Genomic DNA, 19,172 nt, shown 5'->3' with positions numbered 1-19,172 from the left:
GGCTCCTCCACACCACCGCAGACGCGTGTTTCCCCCAAACTCAAACATGTCGGATAGAAAACATGCATAATTGTGAAAGTCAACAACAATGAGTAAACACCTCCTTAAAGGAGCCGTTAATTTATCTTCCCAGCAACACAGAGTGATTCATGATGCCTTACCGATAGAATAGTCCATTCATTTATTTATGTGGGATGTAATTTTTGTTAAACAGTCATTCATACATTAATTTTATTACAATTAAAATAAATTAAAAAAAAAGTTTCTGTTCACTTCTCTGCCCAAAGACAGTGACAAGATCTGAGAATTGTTACCGAATGAATTTGGCAGAGCAGTTCTGAAATTCCCAAGTGTGGGGAGTTGCAGTCACTGTGAACTTTACGGTCGATGCAATTATTAGGCTGTAGGACTGTTATAACTGTGTTGTAACAGTGTTGTAACCCTGTCTTGAAAGGTTGATCTTCAACTCATAATCTGAACCACTAGATTTGATTTGCCCAGTAATAATGTGTCCCGTTGCGTGTAAGTAAAAATTACTGACATCAATATTAGATCCCTAAAAATTTAAATGTGTAATAAATCCACACTTATAGGCCCCTCATAAAAAGGCCTCTACAGGCACACAGTGTTATATGAGATAAATAACCATCAATCCCCTTTCCTGGTTATTCAGTAGGATTATTTCTGCTTCCAGAGCAGCTCTAGTTCTGAAAAACCTTGTAAGTAAAGCCGCTCACTTGCTTCCACCCTGAAATCAGTCCCACTTCACATATGCTTTGCCGAGGTTTTGTCAGAGTGACGGTGTAGAGATAAACCCTTGCTTGGAGATGGACTCTCGGGCTATTTACAGTAGAGGACTTTGCATCTGCTCCACATTTGTTTTGGTGGAGTGAGAGTGAGGCGTCTCTTGTTGTCCACCGTTGGCTGCCAGGCTTCTCTCCCTGCATGCCAAGCCCGATCCATCCGATTAACAAGCAGGGCTCCTCAGGGATTCGCTGCAGCTCTTCAATCCCTCCCCCCCATCCAAGTCAGTGAGGGGTGCCACTTTCCCGTGTGTCCTGATAATTAGAGCCAGGGGAACAAATGAAGGGGTAAAGAGGTAAAAGAAAAGTGTAAGCTGATGTACTAATCAGTCTCAGTTAGGAGACAAAGGGCATGTTTGGTACTAAGACTTGCAGCTTTTACTCCTGTCTTTCTTGGGAGCTTGAAGCAATAGAGCGCAACTAAATGCCTGACTCTTCAGTGGGAAAAAAAAAAAGCTCGGAAAAATATAAAAGCGTACCAGTGCCGTTCGGGCAAACATTCAGAGAGCTATTTTACGTTTTTAATGTCTTGTCGCAATGGGAAACAATCAATTTGATCTCTCCAAACTCCCAGATGGAGGAATTTCCAAATATTCCAGCTCCAAATATGGAGGTATTTCCAAATATTCCAGCTCCAAATATTCCAGCTCAGTATATATGGTATAACCATATATATATATACATATATATATATATATATATATATATATATATATATATATATATGTGTGTGTGTGTATGTGTGTGTGTGTATATGTATATACATGCATATATACATACATATGTACATACAGATATATATAAAAATATAAACACACACATACATATATGTATATATACATACATACATATGTACATACATACATATATGTATTTAAAGTGTGTGTCTTAACTGAAACAAAAACTAAAAAAACATATTCAGCCTCAACTTTTAATTCCATGTTTATTATTTTGTCACTGTCATACATTCAATTTCATTCTTAAATTTGATTTCTGAACAGGGACATCAATCCACTTATCCTTTCACTAACTTTTTTTTTCATTTTACAGAGGCCTTTTTCATTTTTGTCATTCATTTTGGTTCTTCTTATGATTGGACGTGAAAAATAATAAAATGCAGGAGCAGAGACATTTTTACACCCTGGTCATTTGGTATTGAACAAATTCTCCTCCTCCGAGTTGTGCTTATGTATAACAGGCGCTGTTGGTATATATCCAGCCTTAATTATAGATGAGCGAATGTCTGACGGGCAGAGACGGAGGGCAGGAAGACAAGCACATGAATAGCACGCAGTACATCAGCCAATCGTGTTTCCCCATGTCATTGCTTTGTCATAAATGTTATATTTCCAGTTAAGGGAGGAGGGGAGCAGGCCATCAGTATGTGTGAGTGTGTGTTTCTCTTTCCCATGTATGTCTTTATGCAAAAATTTGTATCATTACTAGGTTGGCTTAAGTTCAATTGTTTATTCCTGTGTTCTACTGCCATCTAGTGCAAGAAAATGACCTGTATCCTTCATTCTCCTATATTACGTTTGTGTTTGAAACTTTTTTCTTCCAATTCAACTTCTCTCCTTGATCCCAATTTTTTTGATTTTCAAAATCTTGAGTCCATACAGATAGATCATTTTATTTTATTTTATTTTATTTTATTTTATTTTATTTTATTTTATTTTATTTTATTTTATTTATAAGAGAAAAGAGGTCACGCCATTTATAAAAAAAAGAAAAGTAGATATCTATTATACACATAAACACATACACACAGATGAACACAAACTCATACAGACACATTTAAGATTTGTGGATTTTTTCATGGCTGTTGCTTTTAGAAGACACTTGTTTGTTCAGTAGAATGCAGCTTCAGGAGGGCACAGGCTGGTGTCTCCCTGCGCCTGTCCCAAGCCCAGATAAACGCAAGAGTGGTATCAGGAAATTTGCCAAAACCAAACATGCAAATCAATAATAATAACCAGATCATACTGGTTCGGTCGAGGTCCAGGTTAACAATGGCTGCCATAAGTACCAATGACCAACACGGAACCAATGGAAACTGGGTTACTGTAGGTTAAAGAAGGAGAGGAGGAAGGTGTGTTCGGAAGCAGAGAGAGAAGAGGAAAGGCAAGACTGGGACTGAGAGTAGCGACTTTGAAGATTGGGACTATGACAGGAAAAGGTGGAGAGTTGGTTGACATGATGCAGAGAAGGAAAGAGATTATACTGTGTGTCCACAAGACCAGGTGGAAAGGTAGTAAGGCTAGAAGCTTAGGAGCAGGCTTTAAGTTGTACTATCATGGTACATGAGGAGAAATGTAGTAGGAGTTATCTTGAAGGAGGAGTTTGTTAGGAACATATGGAGTTGAAAAGAATGTCAGATAGACTTAAGAGTGTGAGACTGGAAATTGAAGGTGTGATGCTCAGTGTTATTAGTGGCTATTTCTCGCAGGTAGGATGTTACTTTGAGGAGAAGGAGAAGTTCTGGAATGAGCTAGATGAAGTGATGCAGAATATCCCCAGAGATGAGAGTGGAAATTGGTGCAGACTTCAATGGGCATGTTGGTGAAGGCAATAGAGGGGGCAAAGAAGTGATGGGCAGATTTGGTATACAGGACAGGAACGCAGAGGGACAGATGGTGGTAGATTTTGCAAAAAGGATAGAAATGGCTGTGATGAACACTTTTTTCCAGAAAAGAGAGGAACATTGAGTAACTTATAAGAGCGGAGGTAGGAGCACACAGTTACACTACAACTTGTATAGACGAGGTAACGTGAAAGAGATCAGTGATTGCAAAGTAGTTGTAGGTGAGAGTGTAGCCAGACAGCATAGGATAGTGGTTTGTAGGATGAGTCTGGTGACAAGAAGATCAAGAGGACAAAGGCAGCGCAAAGGACAAAGTGATGGAAGCTGAAAAGGGAAGAGCGTTTTATCGTTTTCAGGGAGGAGTTGAGAAAGGGTCTGGGTGGTCAGAGAGAGCTTCCAGATGGTTGGACTACTACAGCTAGTGTTATCAGGGAGACAGGTAGGAAAGTACTTGGTGTGTCATCCGGAAGGAAAGTTGATAAGGAGACTTGGTGGTGAAATGAGAAAGCACAGGAATGTATACAGAGAAGTTGGTTAGCAAAGAGGAAGTGAGACACTGAGAGGACTGAGGAGAACAGACAGGAGTACAGGGGGATTCAACTTAAGGTAAAGATAGAGGTAGCAAAGGCAGAACAAAGGGCGTATGAAGACCTGTATGCTCGGTTGGAGAGTAAGGAGGGAAAGAATGATCTATACAGGTTGCCGAAACAGAGAGATAATGGAGAGGATGTACAGCAGGTCCGGGTGATTAAGGATAGAGAGGGAAATGCATTGAAAGATGCTAGAAGAGCGATAGGAAGATAGAAAGAGTACTTTAAAGAGCTGATAAATGTAGAAAATCAAAGAGAGGCAAGGGAAGATGAGGTGACAATTGTAGACCACAAGGTAGAAGAGGTTAGTAAAAGTGAAGTGAGGAAGGCACTGAAGAGGATGAACAGTGGAAAGGCAGTTGGTCCTGATGATATGCCTGTGGAGGTGTGGAAGTGTTTGTTTGTTTGTTTGTTTGTTTAGAAGTTTATTAGGACAGTGTACAAATACATTAAGCACAGAGGCAGAGATGTTTGTACCAGATTATAGCTCATAGCTAATTTCCATCTGTAGTCCTGTGCAATACAAATATAAAACTGTATAAAATAGACAATATATATAAAATACACAGATAGGCAATAAAATAACTATACAATATATAAACAGGCAATAAAATATGTCTTTTGCAAGTTGAAAGTGCTATTGTTCCGATATTGTTGTGATATTGTTACTTTGGTCATCTGGGGGTACCCGCCTGGCATTGTTAGTGTGAGCATGTTTGGTGCTCCAATTTTTAGCGCCCCGTGTAAAGGTGTGAGATGTGTCTAAGAAAGGCAGCCGTAGTGTTTCTGACTTGATCATTCAACAGGATCTCAGAGAGTGAGGAGATGCCTGAAGAATGATGGTGAGCCATTCAATTAAATTATAGGAAAGAGTAGTGGATTTTTAAGAAGAAGGAGGATGTTGCAGAATTGCTGCAACGATAGAGGGACAAAGTATATGAGCCATAAAATGAAGTTATGGAAAAGAGTAGCGGAAACTAGACTGAGAGCAGAAGTCAGCATTTGTGAACAACAGTATGGCTTCATGCTTAGAAAGAGTACTACAGATTCAGTATTTGTTTTGAGAATGCTAATAGAGAGGTACAGAGAAGGAAAGAGGAAGCTGCATTGTGCTTTTGTAGACCTAAAAAAAGCATATGACAGGGTGCCAAGAGAGGAGCTCTGGTATTGTATGAAGAAATCTGGAGTGGCAGAGAAGTATGTTGGACTGGTGCAGGACATGTATGATAGCAGTGAGACAGTTGTGCGGAGTGCTGTATGGGAAGCAGAAAAGTTCAAGGTGGAGGTGGGACTCCATTGGGGATCAGCTCTGAGCCCCTTCTTGTTTGCAATGTGATGGACAGGCTGACAGATGAGGTTAGAGAGGAATTTTCATGGACCATGATGTTTGCAGATGATATTGTGATCTGCAGTGAGAGTAAAGAACAGGTTAAAGGAATATCTATAAAGGTGGAGATATGCACTGGAAAGTAGAGGAATGAAAGTTACTTGCAGCAAGACAGAATATATGTGTATGAATGAGAGGAACTCAGGTGGAACAGTGAGGCTACAGGGAGTGGTGATCAAGAAGTTGGAGGATTTCAGGTACTTGGGGTCAACAGTCCAGAGCAACGAGGAGTGTGGAAAAGAAGTGAAGAGACAGGCTCAAGCAGGTTGGAATGGGTGAAGAAAAATGTCAGGGATACTATGTGATAGAAGACTATCAGCCAGAATGACAGGAAAGGTGTACAAGACAGTAGTTACACCAGCAATGCTGTATGGTCTAGAAACAGTCACAATGACGAAAAGACAGGGGGCAGAGCTAGAGGTCGCAGGGATGAAGATGCTAAGGTTCTCTTTGGGAGTGACCAGAATGGATAGGATCAGGAATGAGTCTATCAGAGGAACAGCACATGTTATATGTTTTGGAGAGAAGGTCAGAGAAGCCAGCCTGAGATGGTTCAGTCATGTTCAGAGGAGGGATGGTGACTATATCGGTATATTGGATGCTGGAATTGGAGCTGCCAGGCAGGAGTTCTGAGGAAAAACCAAAGAGAAAATTTATGGACATAGTGACGTAGTTGGTTTGAGAGAGGAGGATACAGAGAATAGGGTGAGATGGAGAAGGTTGATTCGCTGTGGCCACCCCTGAAGGGAAAAGCCGAAAGGAGAAGAAGACTTGTTCGTCCAATAGAAATAAAAAAGAATGATGAAAGAATGGCAGGATTCTCATCCAGATAACTGTTTGCTGAGCAATGAAAGTGCTCTTTACCTAACAATCAGGGAAAAGTATCTCACAGTATCGCTTACAACAGTCTTAAATGTATAAACCCCATGTAACGCATGGGCTTTATACGTTGGGGCTCTACTCAACAAAAGTTGTAAATGAAAATGAGAAAAATGAGAAAAGAGTTGAAAATGTTTCTATTTTTGAGTTCACAGTCTGGTAATTATGAAGTGATACACAAACATTTAACATGTTGTTCTGTTTAGAGGAGGTTGGGAATCTTTCCTGCAGCTGTACATGGAATATGAGATAGGCCCAAAATATGATATGCATTAGTTGTTTGTTATGAATTTCTTACTAAAATAAAAAGATATTTCTGATAAATTTCCTTCCAACCTCAATCTCACATCTTGCTATTAACTTATCATGACCAAAATGTCGACTTAAGTACACAATTTTCCACTTGTACTTATTTCAGTTACTTGTAAAGTTGAATATTTTATTTTATTTTATTTTATTTTATTTTATTTTATTTTATTTTATTTTATTTTATTTTATTGATGAAATTTCAACTAATATTCAAGATGAACTGCATTTGAAGCATCTTGAATATCCCAGGGCTCCAAAGCTACAAAAGGGATTCGATAAAGGTTCTTTGCATTTGACAGAATGATTTATCTTGTGGTTTAAATATGTTTTGCTTTAGTACTAAACTTACATTCATTGCAACTAGGCATTTAAGTTGTAGTTTTACTAATTGCCACTAGATGTCAGAGTACGTGCCTTGTGCCAGTTATACTCAGGAATTTCACCACCTTTTTTGTGCTCTGGATTTTCAAGACTAAACACGTTATATTCGTTTATAGTTAACTTTGTCATTGGAGCAAACATCCTCTATGCACTTACATTAAAATGTATGGTATTTTATGAACTGTAGCGTCTGGTATTTCAGTTTAGTTTTTTTTTTTTTTTTGCACTTTGAGTAGCTCAGAAGCCTGGGAGCAGCAGCACAGCAGTATAACAGCTGGATGAAAACATCCAGACGTCAGGGCAGCAATTCCAAAAATGAACCCAGTGTGTTTAGATGTTCTTCTGTTTTCCTTTGAGGTAATTTAAACATAAATTGACACATTTCTGTCGCCCGGTGACTTGTGGAGGTACAAAAACTGATCTTATAGAGTAGTCCTCATGGGGACATTTGACTGGTTAAGTCAAGGAAAGACACGAAAGGGTAGGTTGTGTGTGTGTGTGTGTGTGTGTGTGTGTGTGTGTGTGTGTGTGTGTGTGTGTGTGTGTGTGTGTGTGTGTGTGTGTGTGTGCGTGTGTGTGTTTATGTGTGTTAACCCTGTCCAGAAGTCCACCCTCCATGTGGTACATTCTGTACAGCCTGCTGCATCCTCTGGTGCCACCTAAAGCTTCTCCTACAACTGTGACCTCATCTAAAACACACACAGAGATACATCCAGTGTGTCTATTGACAAAGTTAGACAGGGCCCATTTGCCAAAAGGGAATTATTATCATTATCATTATCATTATGTTAGTTTCCTTTTCTTCACAAACTTCATATGCATCTCCTGCATGGTTGGATAACTGAGAGGCTGCCAATTTAAATTAACCACTAACAATGACTGATTTATACCTGTAAGTTATAGGATATCTAAAGCCAAGACAACTGAACATCTCAGACCTTTGACTCTATATATGGATATGGATACTCTATGGATATGGGCATTTGGGCATATGGGATATACCCATGGCCATATGGGCATATTATTGTTGATTATTGTTTTTTTGTGCATTCTTGATTTTAACTGACCTGCAAAAATGTTGTCTCCTTCATCTAGAATCAATTGCATGGGGTGTTTTTTTGGTTTAGAATAAATCCAGAAATAAGGAAGTGAAGAGATGTTGTGCTCCCGTGGAATAACGTAGGTTGGAAAAGCGCCTCCGCGAATTTCCAGGCAACAACATGGTGGTCACAGACCCGAGCTCCTGGGCTTCTGCACTGACCTTGTGGCTGTGCCTGAAAGCTACTCAATTCATCAGGTCAATGATAAAGTCCTGATGACCGGAAGAAAAAGTGCCTGGTTACCATAGTAGCAGTTGCTCAACACAGAATGAATATAAACTCTTTGTTTTATTTTTGTTGTTTTCTGCTGATGGACCTTGACCTCTGATTTAATTTACACATAAGTGCAGCAATGATGTCACATTCATGTCACAGTTCAGAGAATCTGGTCGCGGAGGGAGGACGAGTAAGAGTTTAATGAAGATGATGAGCTGGGCGGCTGAACTAATGTTCTGTATCAAACAACGGCAATGGAACCCACAAACAGGTTGGAGGACCTGTAGCGTGAGAGGCGGAAACATCAGCTAATTAAAGGCTACAAGGACAGGAACATCGGGAATGTGGCTCGGCGCTCACACAACAAACACATTTACTCTATTTCCTCATCTACCTTGTGTGTCTTGTCGTCTCTTCATTTGAAGCATGTTAGTTCACAGCGAAAGGGTTAACTTTGTTTTCTTTTCCTTGCTCTTTATGTTGTTGTCTTCCAAAACTCCATCCCTTCTTCAAAGGTGAAAAGCTGGCCATGGTTCCATTAGTTAATTATTTTCATCCAGAGAACAAGAATACCTACATTTTTTTTGTGCTCCAGTGATGATGATGATAAAGATGATATACTCGTTATAATGTCATTTAAGACATTTCAAGAAACATTACAACTGCATATCTTCAAATTCCAGGAGCAAAGAGGAAGGTCTTTGGTTTTTCCATGTTGTCCATAGCGTTAATCGTAATTGGAAATTACGTGATGTTTGTGCCTCCACACGAAACCCATTCACAAACACACATACACAAGCACAGGTACATGAAAAAGCCTGCAATATTTCTTGACAGATGTCTAATCGATGACGAAGAGAGGTTGACCATGCCCCCACAGCTGGTCTCATGATGTCCTTTAAATGGCCATTTGGCAGCTCTGTGGATGAATGCAAAGATCTGCAGCAACAGGTGAGTTACTTTCCTCCAATTTCTATCTCAAACACTTTTACCCCTGAAACCTGATGAGATGGTGACGTGAGCCAATTCTGTATGTCATTCGATTTTGCCTGGCCTTCTGCTTATTTAAGTTATTTCGAAATTGAGATTGGGGACGCCGAGGGGTCTTCAGCTGAGAAAAACATAAATTTTATCTTCATTTAAATAGATTTTATGTACTTAATCATCGCTGTTCTTGCCTTAAAATACATAATTTAGGAGTTAAAGACGATAGTCTTATCTCTGTTGATATTGAATATTCGTTTGGAATTTGTTTTTCCATATGTAAAATACAGAAAATTTGTTGATAGGTTGCCATTTTTTCTGTTAAAACAAAAAGCCTGTGATTATTGACACCTACATATATTTCAAATGTACGTGTCTGTGGAGGTAATCTAGGTCACGGTAAATTCTAGTTGAAATCTTCTTGCCGTGGCAAAAGAACTTGAATCTCTTCAGTTGAAGATGTTTCACCCCGCATCTGAGAGGCTTCTTTAGTTCTAATGACCTGTTGGGAGTTTCCGAATATAACTGCCAGAGTTTTGGGAGGGTCTAGGTTATTGTGCCTTGTTGTGTGAATGTAAGAGTTGATCGGCAGACCCTAACATATGCTTGCATAACAGCCCCCTTAGACCTTGTTTCTGCTGATCAACTCTTGTACCAAAATGTACCAAACTGGAATGGTGTGAACTGGGATAAAAGAAAAAAAGAAAGAAGAAATCCACACATTTTTTTTTTTTACAATATAGGAGAAAAAATCAACATATGTATGTGTACAATTTTACAATTTTCTGAGAATTCATGAAAAACTAACATTTTCAACTTTTATTTTTGCTCTTTTTTTCACTCTAAAGTTGCAGAGTAGTATACCCAGGCATTTAAATCCAAAGCAAAAGGTCATCATTCAAATGTGTCAAATAATCTGAAAGCAAAGTGTTGAATGAGACCGTAAACTTCAGGCGATCAAAGTACAATCATTACCTTTCCTGCTTCCAGACTGAGAGCTGCGCTGCATTCTTTTCTCCATCTTTTCCCATTTCCAAAGCCCGAAGATGTTCGGGTCCCTGCTGCTCTGTTATTGGTCGGTCAGTGTGCTCCACCTCTCATCCACTCTGGTTCATGAAAACCTCCAGCTTAACAACGGCGCGAATCACCGTGGCAGGCCTTCCTTCCTATCTGACACTGGTCAGTGATCCCACCAGACACAGTTTGGCATTTATGGGTAGAGACACCAACTGTCATTTTTTTTGTTCCTAAATTGAATCCATTCATTCCTCCTGATTATCCAGCCTGATCTGAACTTGTATTGCACATCTAAATGTATTGATCAGATGGATTCCGTCTTCTACCCCACAGAAAGAAGCCCTGCCATAGACTTTGGAACCGACCTGGGTCTAATTCCTGTCGGCACCACGGAGGACCATTTCATGTCAGACGCCACGTCCGACAATGAGGTGGGCGCCGCCTCAGCGATGGTAAAGCGGGGCGACTGAAGCTCAAGCCGTCCGAACTCATGCCTCCTCCTGTCTGCAGGACTCGTCGGCCTCCACTCAGCTACAGGGTCGGATGATGCGATCACCGCGCCGCTGCATCCCTCACCAGCAGTCCTGCCTCGGGTTCCTGCTGCAGTGCTGTGACCCTTGCGACACTTGCTACTGTCGCTTCTTCAATGCGATTTGTTACTGCCGTCGCGTGGGTCACACCTGCCCAGCCAGACGGACCTGACTTGCCGGAAAGAACGACAACAAGCTGTTGCAAGAGCGCTGCCCACCACCTCCAACCTCCATTAGCAAATAAGACATACTGAAATTCATGATTTCATAGTATTCATGTGGTGGTTATGCGGTTGCTATATAAGCGTGGAAATAAATTTCCTGAAAAGCCTTTTTGACAATTCTTGCTAAGAGTGCTATTCCAAACGGAACGAGATGTGTAAGTGATATGGAAATTATTCTGATGTGTAAGTGTTTGTCAGTGTGAGTGTGTATGTGTGTATAGGTGGAAGTGGTAACCATACAGGAGCAAAGACGGAATTTTCCTTTTCAAACCGAGCATTTCATGTCATTTTACATACGTAAATTTGCTGCAAACCTTCTTCCGGTTTAAAAGAAACTGCTTGGTCACACACAACATTGTATCAAATACATTTTAAGATTATAGACTTTAAAATCGATGCTGATGATGAATAAAAAAAGACACATATTTAATCCCACATGGAAAATGTATGCCTATGCAGGTCAAAGAGTCCACAGGAAATTCACAAGGGCCCGCAACAGTCGGCCACAGCAGGGCAAAGCTCGTATCCTCATTCTAAGTTTGTTGGCTGATTGTGGAGAAAAAAAAAAAAACTAGAGGCACATGTCCAGATTCAAAGTTTAATTTTAAGTCACATAGTGCGGTGTTACAGGAGACAGAGGATGGGCTCAGTTAGCGGCGATGATCTGGTCCACCCAGGCACGGAGCTCGGTCACACGAGCATACACACCGGGGATGGTGGGAGTGCAGGTTCCGCTGCCCCAGGACACAATACCCACCAGGGTCCAAGCTCCAGCCTTCTGACACACCAGAGGGCCACCAGAGTCACCCTGAAGAATACACAAAACATAGTTATCAAACAATTTGAATCTCCCTCACACATTTCTCAGAAACAGCCACCTTAGATTTAAAATACCTGGTACCATGTGTTGATATCTCAAAGTATAGATACTGAATGAGGACAGACATTTAGGCAATGTTTGCTCATAGTTGCTCATTGTGGTTTGTTGTTTGGTTGATTTTTTTACTTTTTTTAAATTACAGAAACCACTGTGTTTTTCACTTGTCAGGTTGTGTTTGCATTTTATGTTATGCAGTGATGCCCACCATGCAGGATGAGGCTCCAGAGGCACCAGCGCAGATCATCAGGTTGCTGATCTTGTTGCCCCAGTAACGACGGCACTGCTCATTGGTGAGCAGAGGGAGAGCAGCCTGCTGCAGCAGGGCGGGGGTGTCGGGTGCTGTAGAATGACACCATCAAACTCATCGATGAGGAAACACTCATTTTCTCAATGAGTCCAAAATGATCAACCAGATTAACTGGAGCTTCTCACCGTTGTGGCGTGTCAGACCCCAGCCGGTGGTCACACACTTCATGCCACCAGCGAAGTTGTCGCTGGTCTCAGCCAGGCACACGGGTGACACCCGCATGTTCATCTGGGCAGGGCTTGCCAGTTTGATCAGAAGGATGTCATTGTTGATGGTGTAGCCGTTGTAGCGGGGGTGCTTGAACACCTGAAGGAATATTCAATAATTAACTTGCGATAAGTCCTGGCAAGGCTAAAACCAAGCAGAGGGACTCACCTTACCAACCCTCATGACCTGGATGTCTTCGGCATTAGAGGAGCGGTCATGCTCTCCGAGAATCACACGGTGAGATGTCCTGCAAGGGGGAGGGAAGGCATCAACAGCACATAAGTTGAAGAAGATCAGTCGTTTTTCCTGAGCTGTCAACTTTGTTCAGTTTGATGGGTGATTAGAACAAGGTCAAAGGTCACCTGACACTACAGTGAGCAGCTGTAACAACCCAATTTTCATTGATGAGCGAGCCACCACAGAAATGGAAGCCGGTGTAATCCTGTGACAGACAGGCAACATTTCATGACATTACAAGTGTTTTGTGTGTGTGTGTGTTTGTGTGTTTGTGTGTGTGTGTGTGCATTTGTGTACCTGCAGCGACACCTGCCAGGGCCAGGAGTGAGGCACCGCCTCCTCACCATTAACGATACGAGAGTATCCGGTGATGACAGGGGGGATGGCAGGAGTGCCACAGCCTGATGGAAAAACCATGACAATATCGTTACTGTAACATTGTCACAGTATGAAGATGCAGAGTGTTAGACATGAGACTCACCGTAGGCAGCGCCGGCGAAGGCGAGGCAAGAGAGGATCCAGAGGAAGGCCATGACTCGAACATGATGGCTTCCACTCCCGACTACTATTTATGCAGAGCACAGTGACCTGATTGGATGAGGCGAGGGGAGGGGATGCGCTGGGCGAGGCTGGTTATCAAGCAGGGTGGGAGATTGAACAGGTGGTCCTGGCTTATACTTGAGTAAAACACTGCCAATACTTTTTAACCCTTATTATTTTACTTTTGAACTGATTAGCTTTCTATATAACTTTATGGAGTCAGTTTGTTTGTGATGACAGTAACACACAAATACCACAGAGGAAGAACTTTCTCAATCAGGGCCAGCGGCAAAATGCTTTTTATTTCCTTTTTTTTAATTAACATAGAGTTAAGAGCCTTATTCTGGTGAAGAGTAAGCACAAGAGCAATGATTCACAACTATACAATATGAATATCAACATCATTAGCTGTTGTGCAATTCCAAGTGTGGGAAATGTTACACTGAACCCCATTCCAAAACATAATGTACTAAAGTTTAAGTGAATGAGCAGAATTTTATTACCAGAATCGTATTTTCAGAAGAGATAAAACACAGTTGGTTTAAAATTAGTATTCTGTTGCTATTCAATAAAAACACTTGGAGAGTTTATGGATTTTAATCTATTCCGATGTTGTTATTGTCAACTACAGTTCAACGTGAAGAGTGGCATAATTCTGTCATGTTATTTATAATTGTGAACAAGTTATAGAATTCAACTGCTGAATAGAACTGAACTGAATGGACCTTTATGTCACTGAAATCATGAAGCTGTAAGGATGAATTTGATGTTCTGAGATGTAAAAAGATATTTTTGTAATGTTCTGGAACATTTTAAAAAGACAAGATGGACAAATGATGTCTGCTTTGGTAAATCATCCCAATGGCAAGCATTGGCAGAGGTAATATAAGCCTGTTTTTGATGCTGGTGCTGGAAAAAAAAAAATGTCAAAGTGGTGCTGAACTTGAGCTATTAGAATTTTTTCCACCAAATTCCCACCAGAAAGTGATATTAAGACACAGGAAATATCGTCAGGATAAACTGGACAGTAATGTGATTACTGTGTTGTCAGCGTCTCAGAACAGCATCAAGCGGATCCGGCTCATTCACAATCCATGTGGTGAATGCAACGATGAGCTGAAGCTCTGAGCTGAAAGCTCGGTCGTTACAAAGAAATAGTGTTTTGCTCTTCGGCAACGCGCTATTTTGAATGTACTCCACTATTCCAGACTATGTAAGTGTCTATATGGTGATAATGTATATATGAATGGGGTTAGCTGTAGAAATTCCTTTAATCTTTGCAATCGCTCCACCAGTATTTGTATGATCAGGTGATATTAGCGCTGACACTTTTGATGAACTTTCGACACCGTGCTTCCACTGTGGCAATCTTTTGTAATCCAGTCAAGTGCACTCACTTTAGATGGCTATTCTTACAGGAGTGAGCCCCGGAAGAGGCAGTTTTAATCTCAAATGCAAGCAGTTCCGCATCAGGAGGTTTTGATGTGTAGAAATGTCAGTCAGTCATTCAGGACTGACTGGAATAAACGTCCGTCACAGTACACAGCAAAAGATCAGTCAAACAGTCACTAATATAGAAATTTTTATTGACATGATTTTCAAGATTTGATGATGCCAGTGCCTCAGACCCCGGGAGAGTCCAGGTCAGTATTCAGACAGCGATGGTCTTGTCTATCCAGTCACGAAATGCTGACACACGAATATACACGGCAGGTAAATTGATGGGGCAGTCATGATTTCCCCAGGAGACAATTCCAGCCAGAGTCCACTCGCTGTTCATCTGACAGACCAAAGGGCTGCCTGAGTCTCCCTAGAGTGACCATTCAGAAATCAGCATTAGTGTCTGTGTCGAATCTAAGAACAGGCATCAAAGAGAAGGAAATTAGAAATGAAAAAAACAGTAATCAAGAGGATACACCTTGCAGGCAGCAGAGCCATTTGCTCCAGCACAAATCATTGTGACGTCATAGGATGGCAAGTGGCTCCGACATCTTGGCTCATCCAACACTGGGGTGTAGGCCTGCTGCAACACATCAGGAGTAGTAGTAGCTGTCGGAAACAATGCCGTCAACAAATAAAACCTCTGCCATCACAGTGTTTAATGTAGCAAGACAGAAGCTCACCATCATGCTGGACCACACCCCAGCCAGTGGTAATGCATTCCATATTAAATGGTTGATAGTTTGTGTCAGGCAGACAGATGAGGGACACATGGGAGTTCAGGGTGGCAGGAGTGACCAGCTTGATGAGGGAAATAGCATTTTTTTTGTTTGTATTGATCATATGGATAAAGACCTGCAATGGAAGAGAGGCCTGGGGTCAGAAGCCTCATTCTGATGATTCATCCATTTGTAATCTGTACTATCCCATCTGGGGATAGTAAGGCAAAGATAAACCAGACTGGTTGCAAGTCGCTCCATTCACATTCACTCTCACTCACACCAGTGGACAATGACCCCCCCCCCCCCCCCCCCCCACACACACACACACACACACACACACACACACACACACAGAACCTAAAGAGAGCCCACATGGGAAAAAACATGCAACCTCTGTTTTGGTATTTCACACCTGCTGAGGTTGGAGAATTTGGATCTTATCCATAGAGCTCTGGCCCTTATTGTGAGCACCGACGACCACACGCGTGTCTAACCTGAAATTGTTCGGAATGATGATAGTTACACATTATAAATGTTATTACAAAGAGCAACATCTTTTTTGTTGTAGGTTAAATTTCATTTCTCAGTCAGACCTTGTCTATATTCTGTATTTTTAGTATATTCATGTCGAGTTACAAAACTCTTGAGACAAGATTCAAACAAAGAGTCCGTCTTTGGGCTCTGCTCCCACCTAACTTCACAAACAGCCGCAGTCAATACCCAGGAGGCTGCGATCAGAGATCCTCCACAGAAATGGAAACCGTTCACTCTCTGAGAAGCAAAAATTGGATGTCACTGAATAGAAGTAATGGAAACAAGTAGTAGAAGTTATCTGAGTTGGAGCTCAGGCAGCTCACCTGCAAAGACACCTGCCAGGGCCACGAGTGAGGCAAAGCCTCCTGTCCTTGGATGATGCGACTCAGCACAGGGGTAATGGCGGGCTTCCCACAACCTTACAACACATTTAGAGGAAAATTCCTGTTTTCCCTCCATGTTCTTTATTGAAAAGTTAAAAAAAAGATGATGAGAAAAATTTGAATGGATTTCTTATTGATAGATAATTAATTCAAACTCAATTATGAGTCAGTTTTTAACCCCTTACGATGAAAAACGAATATGTCAGATGAAAACTTATACGGACTTTGTGCAGGCTTTGCTGTTTTTCCTTTCTTTTTTGCCAGATGTTTGATGTTGATCGATGTTTACCGACTACGTTAATAGAGTGGGCATTACTACTCAATTTGCAGTAACAGATGCCAAAAATTAATAATTCAAAGATCCACATACATGCTTAATTGGATGATTCACAATTAATGAAGTTAAGTCACATAATCAATTTTTAATTTCAAACTAAAACAAGTTTGATGGTTGCGTTTCCCACTTCTGCCTGAAGGTGGATATCCAGGAACATTTTGGGTTTTATCAAGTTCCCAACAAGTATCAACTGGACAAGTTTGCAATTGCTATTTATAAACTTTGCCGTGCAAAAATAAAATACGTCAGTAATATCCCCTAATATGAGGAACCACAGTAGCCGATGGCCCGCTGAGCTAATGTTAGCCTCAGTTAACAATGAAAAGACAACTAGTAACCCGGCACAACCTAAGACTGACGAGTCTGTGAAAAGTTGCCATCAAAGTCCAACAGAGCCCAGGTGTTAACTCAGTCTGTGGGAGCTTTCATAGAAGAGGACTTAAGTCCTTATACCATTGTCAAGAACGGCAGATTTTACCAGCTGGTTAAGACCCTGCATCGTATAATAGAATCCGACTGACTTGTAGACTCGTGAATCGTAATCAAATCTAAGCGGGAGGGCTGTGAAGATGCAGGCATTAATAGGCATTAATAGACATTAACATTGTCCGGTTGTCTACATCGGCTATATTACCATGATGCGGATTCTTTCTGTTCAAATAAAAACGTGTAAATGGTTGAATGTTGAATTTTCCTGACCACAGTATTGCTACTAACGTCATTGTCCTGTCAGGAATAAAAGTAAAGTCTTACCATAGGTGACGCTTATGAAAGCTAGATAACAGACAATCCTGAGGAAGGCCATGATGATGCCAGTAATGATGACGAAGCAATCCTTTTATCCCCCAAACCCACCAAGCCTCAGCAAATCAAGGAAAACCGTAGCTTATCCAGACCAGTCGTCACCCTGTTGCTTTGGTGACTGGCTGTGCTCTGAGGTCACATACACCAACCTTTGGCTCCCATGGTTTCAAGTCAAACCTCGAGTAGGACACGCAGAGAAGAGTGAGAGAATCAAGATTTACAAATCAATCAATTTATCCCTCATATTATGTCAAGGGTCAATTTGACCCATTGGGTCAATGGGTGAAATGGGTCAAATTGACCCTTAACATAATATGAGGGTTAATATAAGACAAGTCTTTAAACAGTCTCTTAAAAGTGATCACTTCTGTTATGGTGTAACTGACCAGTGTCTATGAAACTTATCAATAGATAAATAGCGATAAACTGGATCAATGATCATAATGCTGTAAAATCTTTGCGTTGTATAAACTTTGAAAGTTTCAACCAATCAGCTGCAGAGTTTTTATGAGACCATGTGTGTGTCTTCACACGCAGTGGGCCCTACCCAAGGCAGTGACCTTGGCAATTTTTATACACCACTCCCCCTTCTATTTAATCTGTATCTAACTTTACCTGCTGGACAAATTACAAACAAATACCAAAAAAAATCTGAAAAATAGTATAATACCCTGACCACAAAATAATAATCTTGTGGATAAATAAATAAACAAATAATATAAACAAATAAATAAATTATCAATACAACAAGGGGGTAGCATCAATAAATGCACCCCTCACCCCATTTGGTATTTGGTATTAACATACACAGTAATAGTAATTAGGCATTGCTTTGATATTTAATCAATATGCACTTTTCCATTGTAAGAGTTAATATAATTAACTAAGTATATAACTAGTAACTAGTTGTAACATGATTATATTGAAGGTCATTTTTTTTTCCCAATTCTGTGACTCCACCTGAAGCACAGCCCCCAAAGAATTGGCTATGTTGCCTGGTCGGCCAGCCGTCTGTGTCCACACGCTGATTAGAGTTGGCTGCATAACTACTGACATGTACAAGTCCACCCACCAATTTTCTGCCTCTTATCTGAGGCCGCACTGCAAGGGCAGCAGACTAAGCAGAGAGACCCAAACTTCCTTCTCCCAGGCTTCTTCTAAGTAAAAAAATCAAGCTGTTCCCAGTCCAGCCAAGAGACACAGTCCCTCCTGCTATGTTGGGGGTCATTCCAGGAGCCTACTTCCGATGTGACATACCCGGAACACCCCATGGGAGGCACCCAGGAGACCTCCTGACCAGATGCCGAACCACCTCATTGGGCTCCTCTCGATGTGGTGGAGCAGCAGCACTTCTATGAACCCCTCCCACAGCTTCTTACCAAATCTTGAAGAGAGAGCCCAGAGACCAAGCAATGGAAAAACATTCCAACCGCTTGTATCCTTGACCTCCTTCCTATGCTCATGGCCAATAACGCATGACCATTGGTGAGGGTAGGACTGTAAATTTGATCCATAAATTGAGGGTTTCACCTTTTTGCTCAACTCCTCTTTACCACAACAGACCAATGCTGAGTCTTCATCGCACATCGCACCAATCCAGTTGAGGATCTTTCACATTCTTCCCTCACATCTGGACAAGACCCCAAGATACTTGAACTGCTCCACCTGGAGCAGGAACTCATCACCATTTCAGATTGGGCACTCTGCCTTTTTCTAGCTGAGGACCACGACCTCAGATTTTGGGACTGTAATTGTCATCCCAGCTGTTTGACACTTGGCT

General features: G+C 41.2%; 3 protein-coding genes across 3 annotated transcripts; 1 reads left to right on the top strand and 2 right to left on the bottom strand.

Moving 5' to 3' along the window:
- The first annotated feature begins 10,223 nt into the window (after nucleotides 1-10,223).
- On the top strand, nucleotides 10,224-11,102 carry agrp (agouti related neuropeptide). The gene is made up of 3 exons (XM_086139488.1): nucleotides 10,224-10,409; nucleotides 10,581-10,678; nucleotides 10,758-11,102. Exons 1-3 carry the CDS (start codon nucleotides 10,277-10,279, stop codon nucleotides 10,947-10,949), a joined length of 423 nt encoding a protein of 140 aa, XP_085995614.1. The 5' UTR covers nucleotides 10,224-10,276; the 3' UTR covers nucleotides 10,950-11,102.
- Nucleotides 11,103-11,585: 483 nt separating this feature from the next.
- Nucleotides 11,586-13,165, bottom strand: LOC147235642 (chymotrypsin A-like). The gene is made up of 7 exons (XM_086139464.1): nucleotides 13,114-13,165; nucleotides 12,930-13,033; nucleotides 12,758-12,837; nucleotides 12,564-12,642; nucleotides 12,314-12,494; nucleotides 12,087-12,220; nucleotides 11,586-11,809 (listed from the first exon to the last, which is right to left on the bottom strand). Exons 1-7 carry the CDS (start codon nucleotides 13,163-13,165, stop codon nucleotides 11,648-11,650), a joined length of 792 nt encoding a protein of 263 aa, XP_085995590.1. The 3' UTR covers nucleotides 11,586-11,647.
- Nucleotides 13,166-14,756: 1,591 nt separating this feature from the next.
- Nucleotides 14,757-17,393, bottom strand: LOC147235641 (chymotrypsin B-like). The gene is made up of 7 exons (XM_086139475.1): nucleotides 17,342-17,393; nucleotides 16,192-16,286; nucleotides 16,026-16,105; nucleotides 15,747-15,828; nucleotides 15,296-15,467; nucleotides 15,091-15,221; nucleotides 14,757-14,982 (listed from the first exon to the last, which is right to left on the bottom strand). The coding sequence occupies exons 1-7, from the start codon at nucleotides 17,391-17,393 to the stop codon at nucleotides 14,824-14,826; spliced, it is 771 nt and encodes a 256-aa protein (XP_085995601.1). The 3' UTR covers nucleotides 14,757-14,823.
- Between the last annotated feature and the right edge of the window lie 1,779 nt (nucleotides 17,394-19,172).

The sequence above is a fragment of the Fistularia commersonii genome, chromosome 3, assembly GCF_037954325.1.
Source record: "Fistularia commersonii isolate RoL2024-O1a breed Wild chromosome 3, RoL_Fcom_v1.0, whole genome shotgun sequence".
NCBI classification, from domain to species: domain Eukaryota; kingdom Metazoa; phylum Chordata; class Actinopteri; order Syngnathiformes; family Fistulariidae; genus Fistularia; species Fistularia commersonii.
Note: the sequence above shows the minus strand (reverse complement) of the source record. Positions and strands in the feature narration are given on the sequence as shown.

Excerpts from the sequence above, each read along its gene's own strand:
- agrp (XM_086139488.1), top strand. The coding sequence starts at position 10,277 with ATGTTCGGGTCCCTGCTGCTCTGTTATTGGTCGGTCAGTGTGCTCCAC. Across the intron at positions 10,410-10,580 it reads TTCCTTCCTATCTGACACTG|AAAGAAGCCCTGCCATAGAC; the intron begins GTCAGTGATCCC and ends TCTACCCCACAG. Across the intron at positions 10,679-10,757 it reads ACGCCACGTCCGACAATGAG|GACTCGTCGGCCTCCACTCA; the intron begins GTGGGCGCCGCC and ends TCCTGTCTGCAG.
- LOC147235642 (XM_086139464.1), bottom strand. The coding sequence starts at position 13,165 with ATGGCCTTCCTCTGGATCCTCTCTTGCCTCGCCTTCGCCGGCGCTGCC. Across the intron at positions 12,495-12,563 it reads AGGTCATGAGGGTTGGTAAG|GTGTTCAAGCACCCCCGCTA; the intron begins GTGAGTCCCTCT and ends ATATTCCTTCAG. Across the intron at positions 11,810-12,086 it reads CTGGAGCCTCATCCTGCATG|GGTGACTCTGGTGGCCCTCT; the intron begins GTGGGCATCACT and ends TGTATTCTTCAG.
- LOC147235641 (XM_086139475.1), bottom strand. The coding sequence starts at position 17,393 with ATGGCCTTCCTCAGGATTGTCTGTTATCTAGCTTTCATAAGCGTCACC. Across the intron at positions 16,287-17,341 it reads TTTCATAAGCGTCACCTATG|GTTGTGGGAAGCCCGCCATT; the intron begins GTAAGACTTTAC and ends ATGTGTTGTAAG. Across the intron at positions 15,222-15,295 it reads GGGTGTGGTCCAGCATGATG|CTACTACTACTCCTGATGTG; the intron begins GTGAGCTTCTGT and ends TGTTTCCGACAG.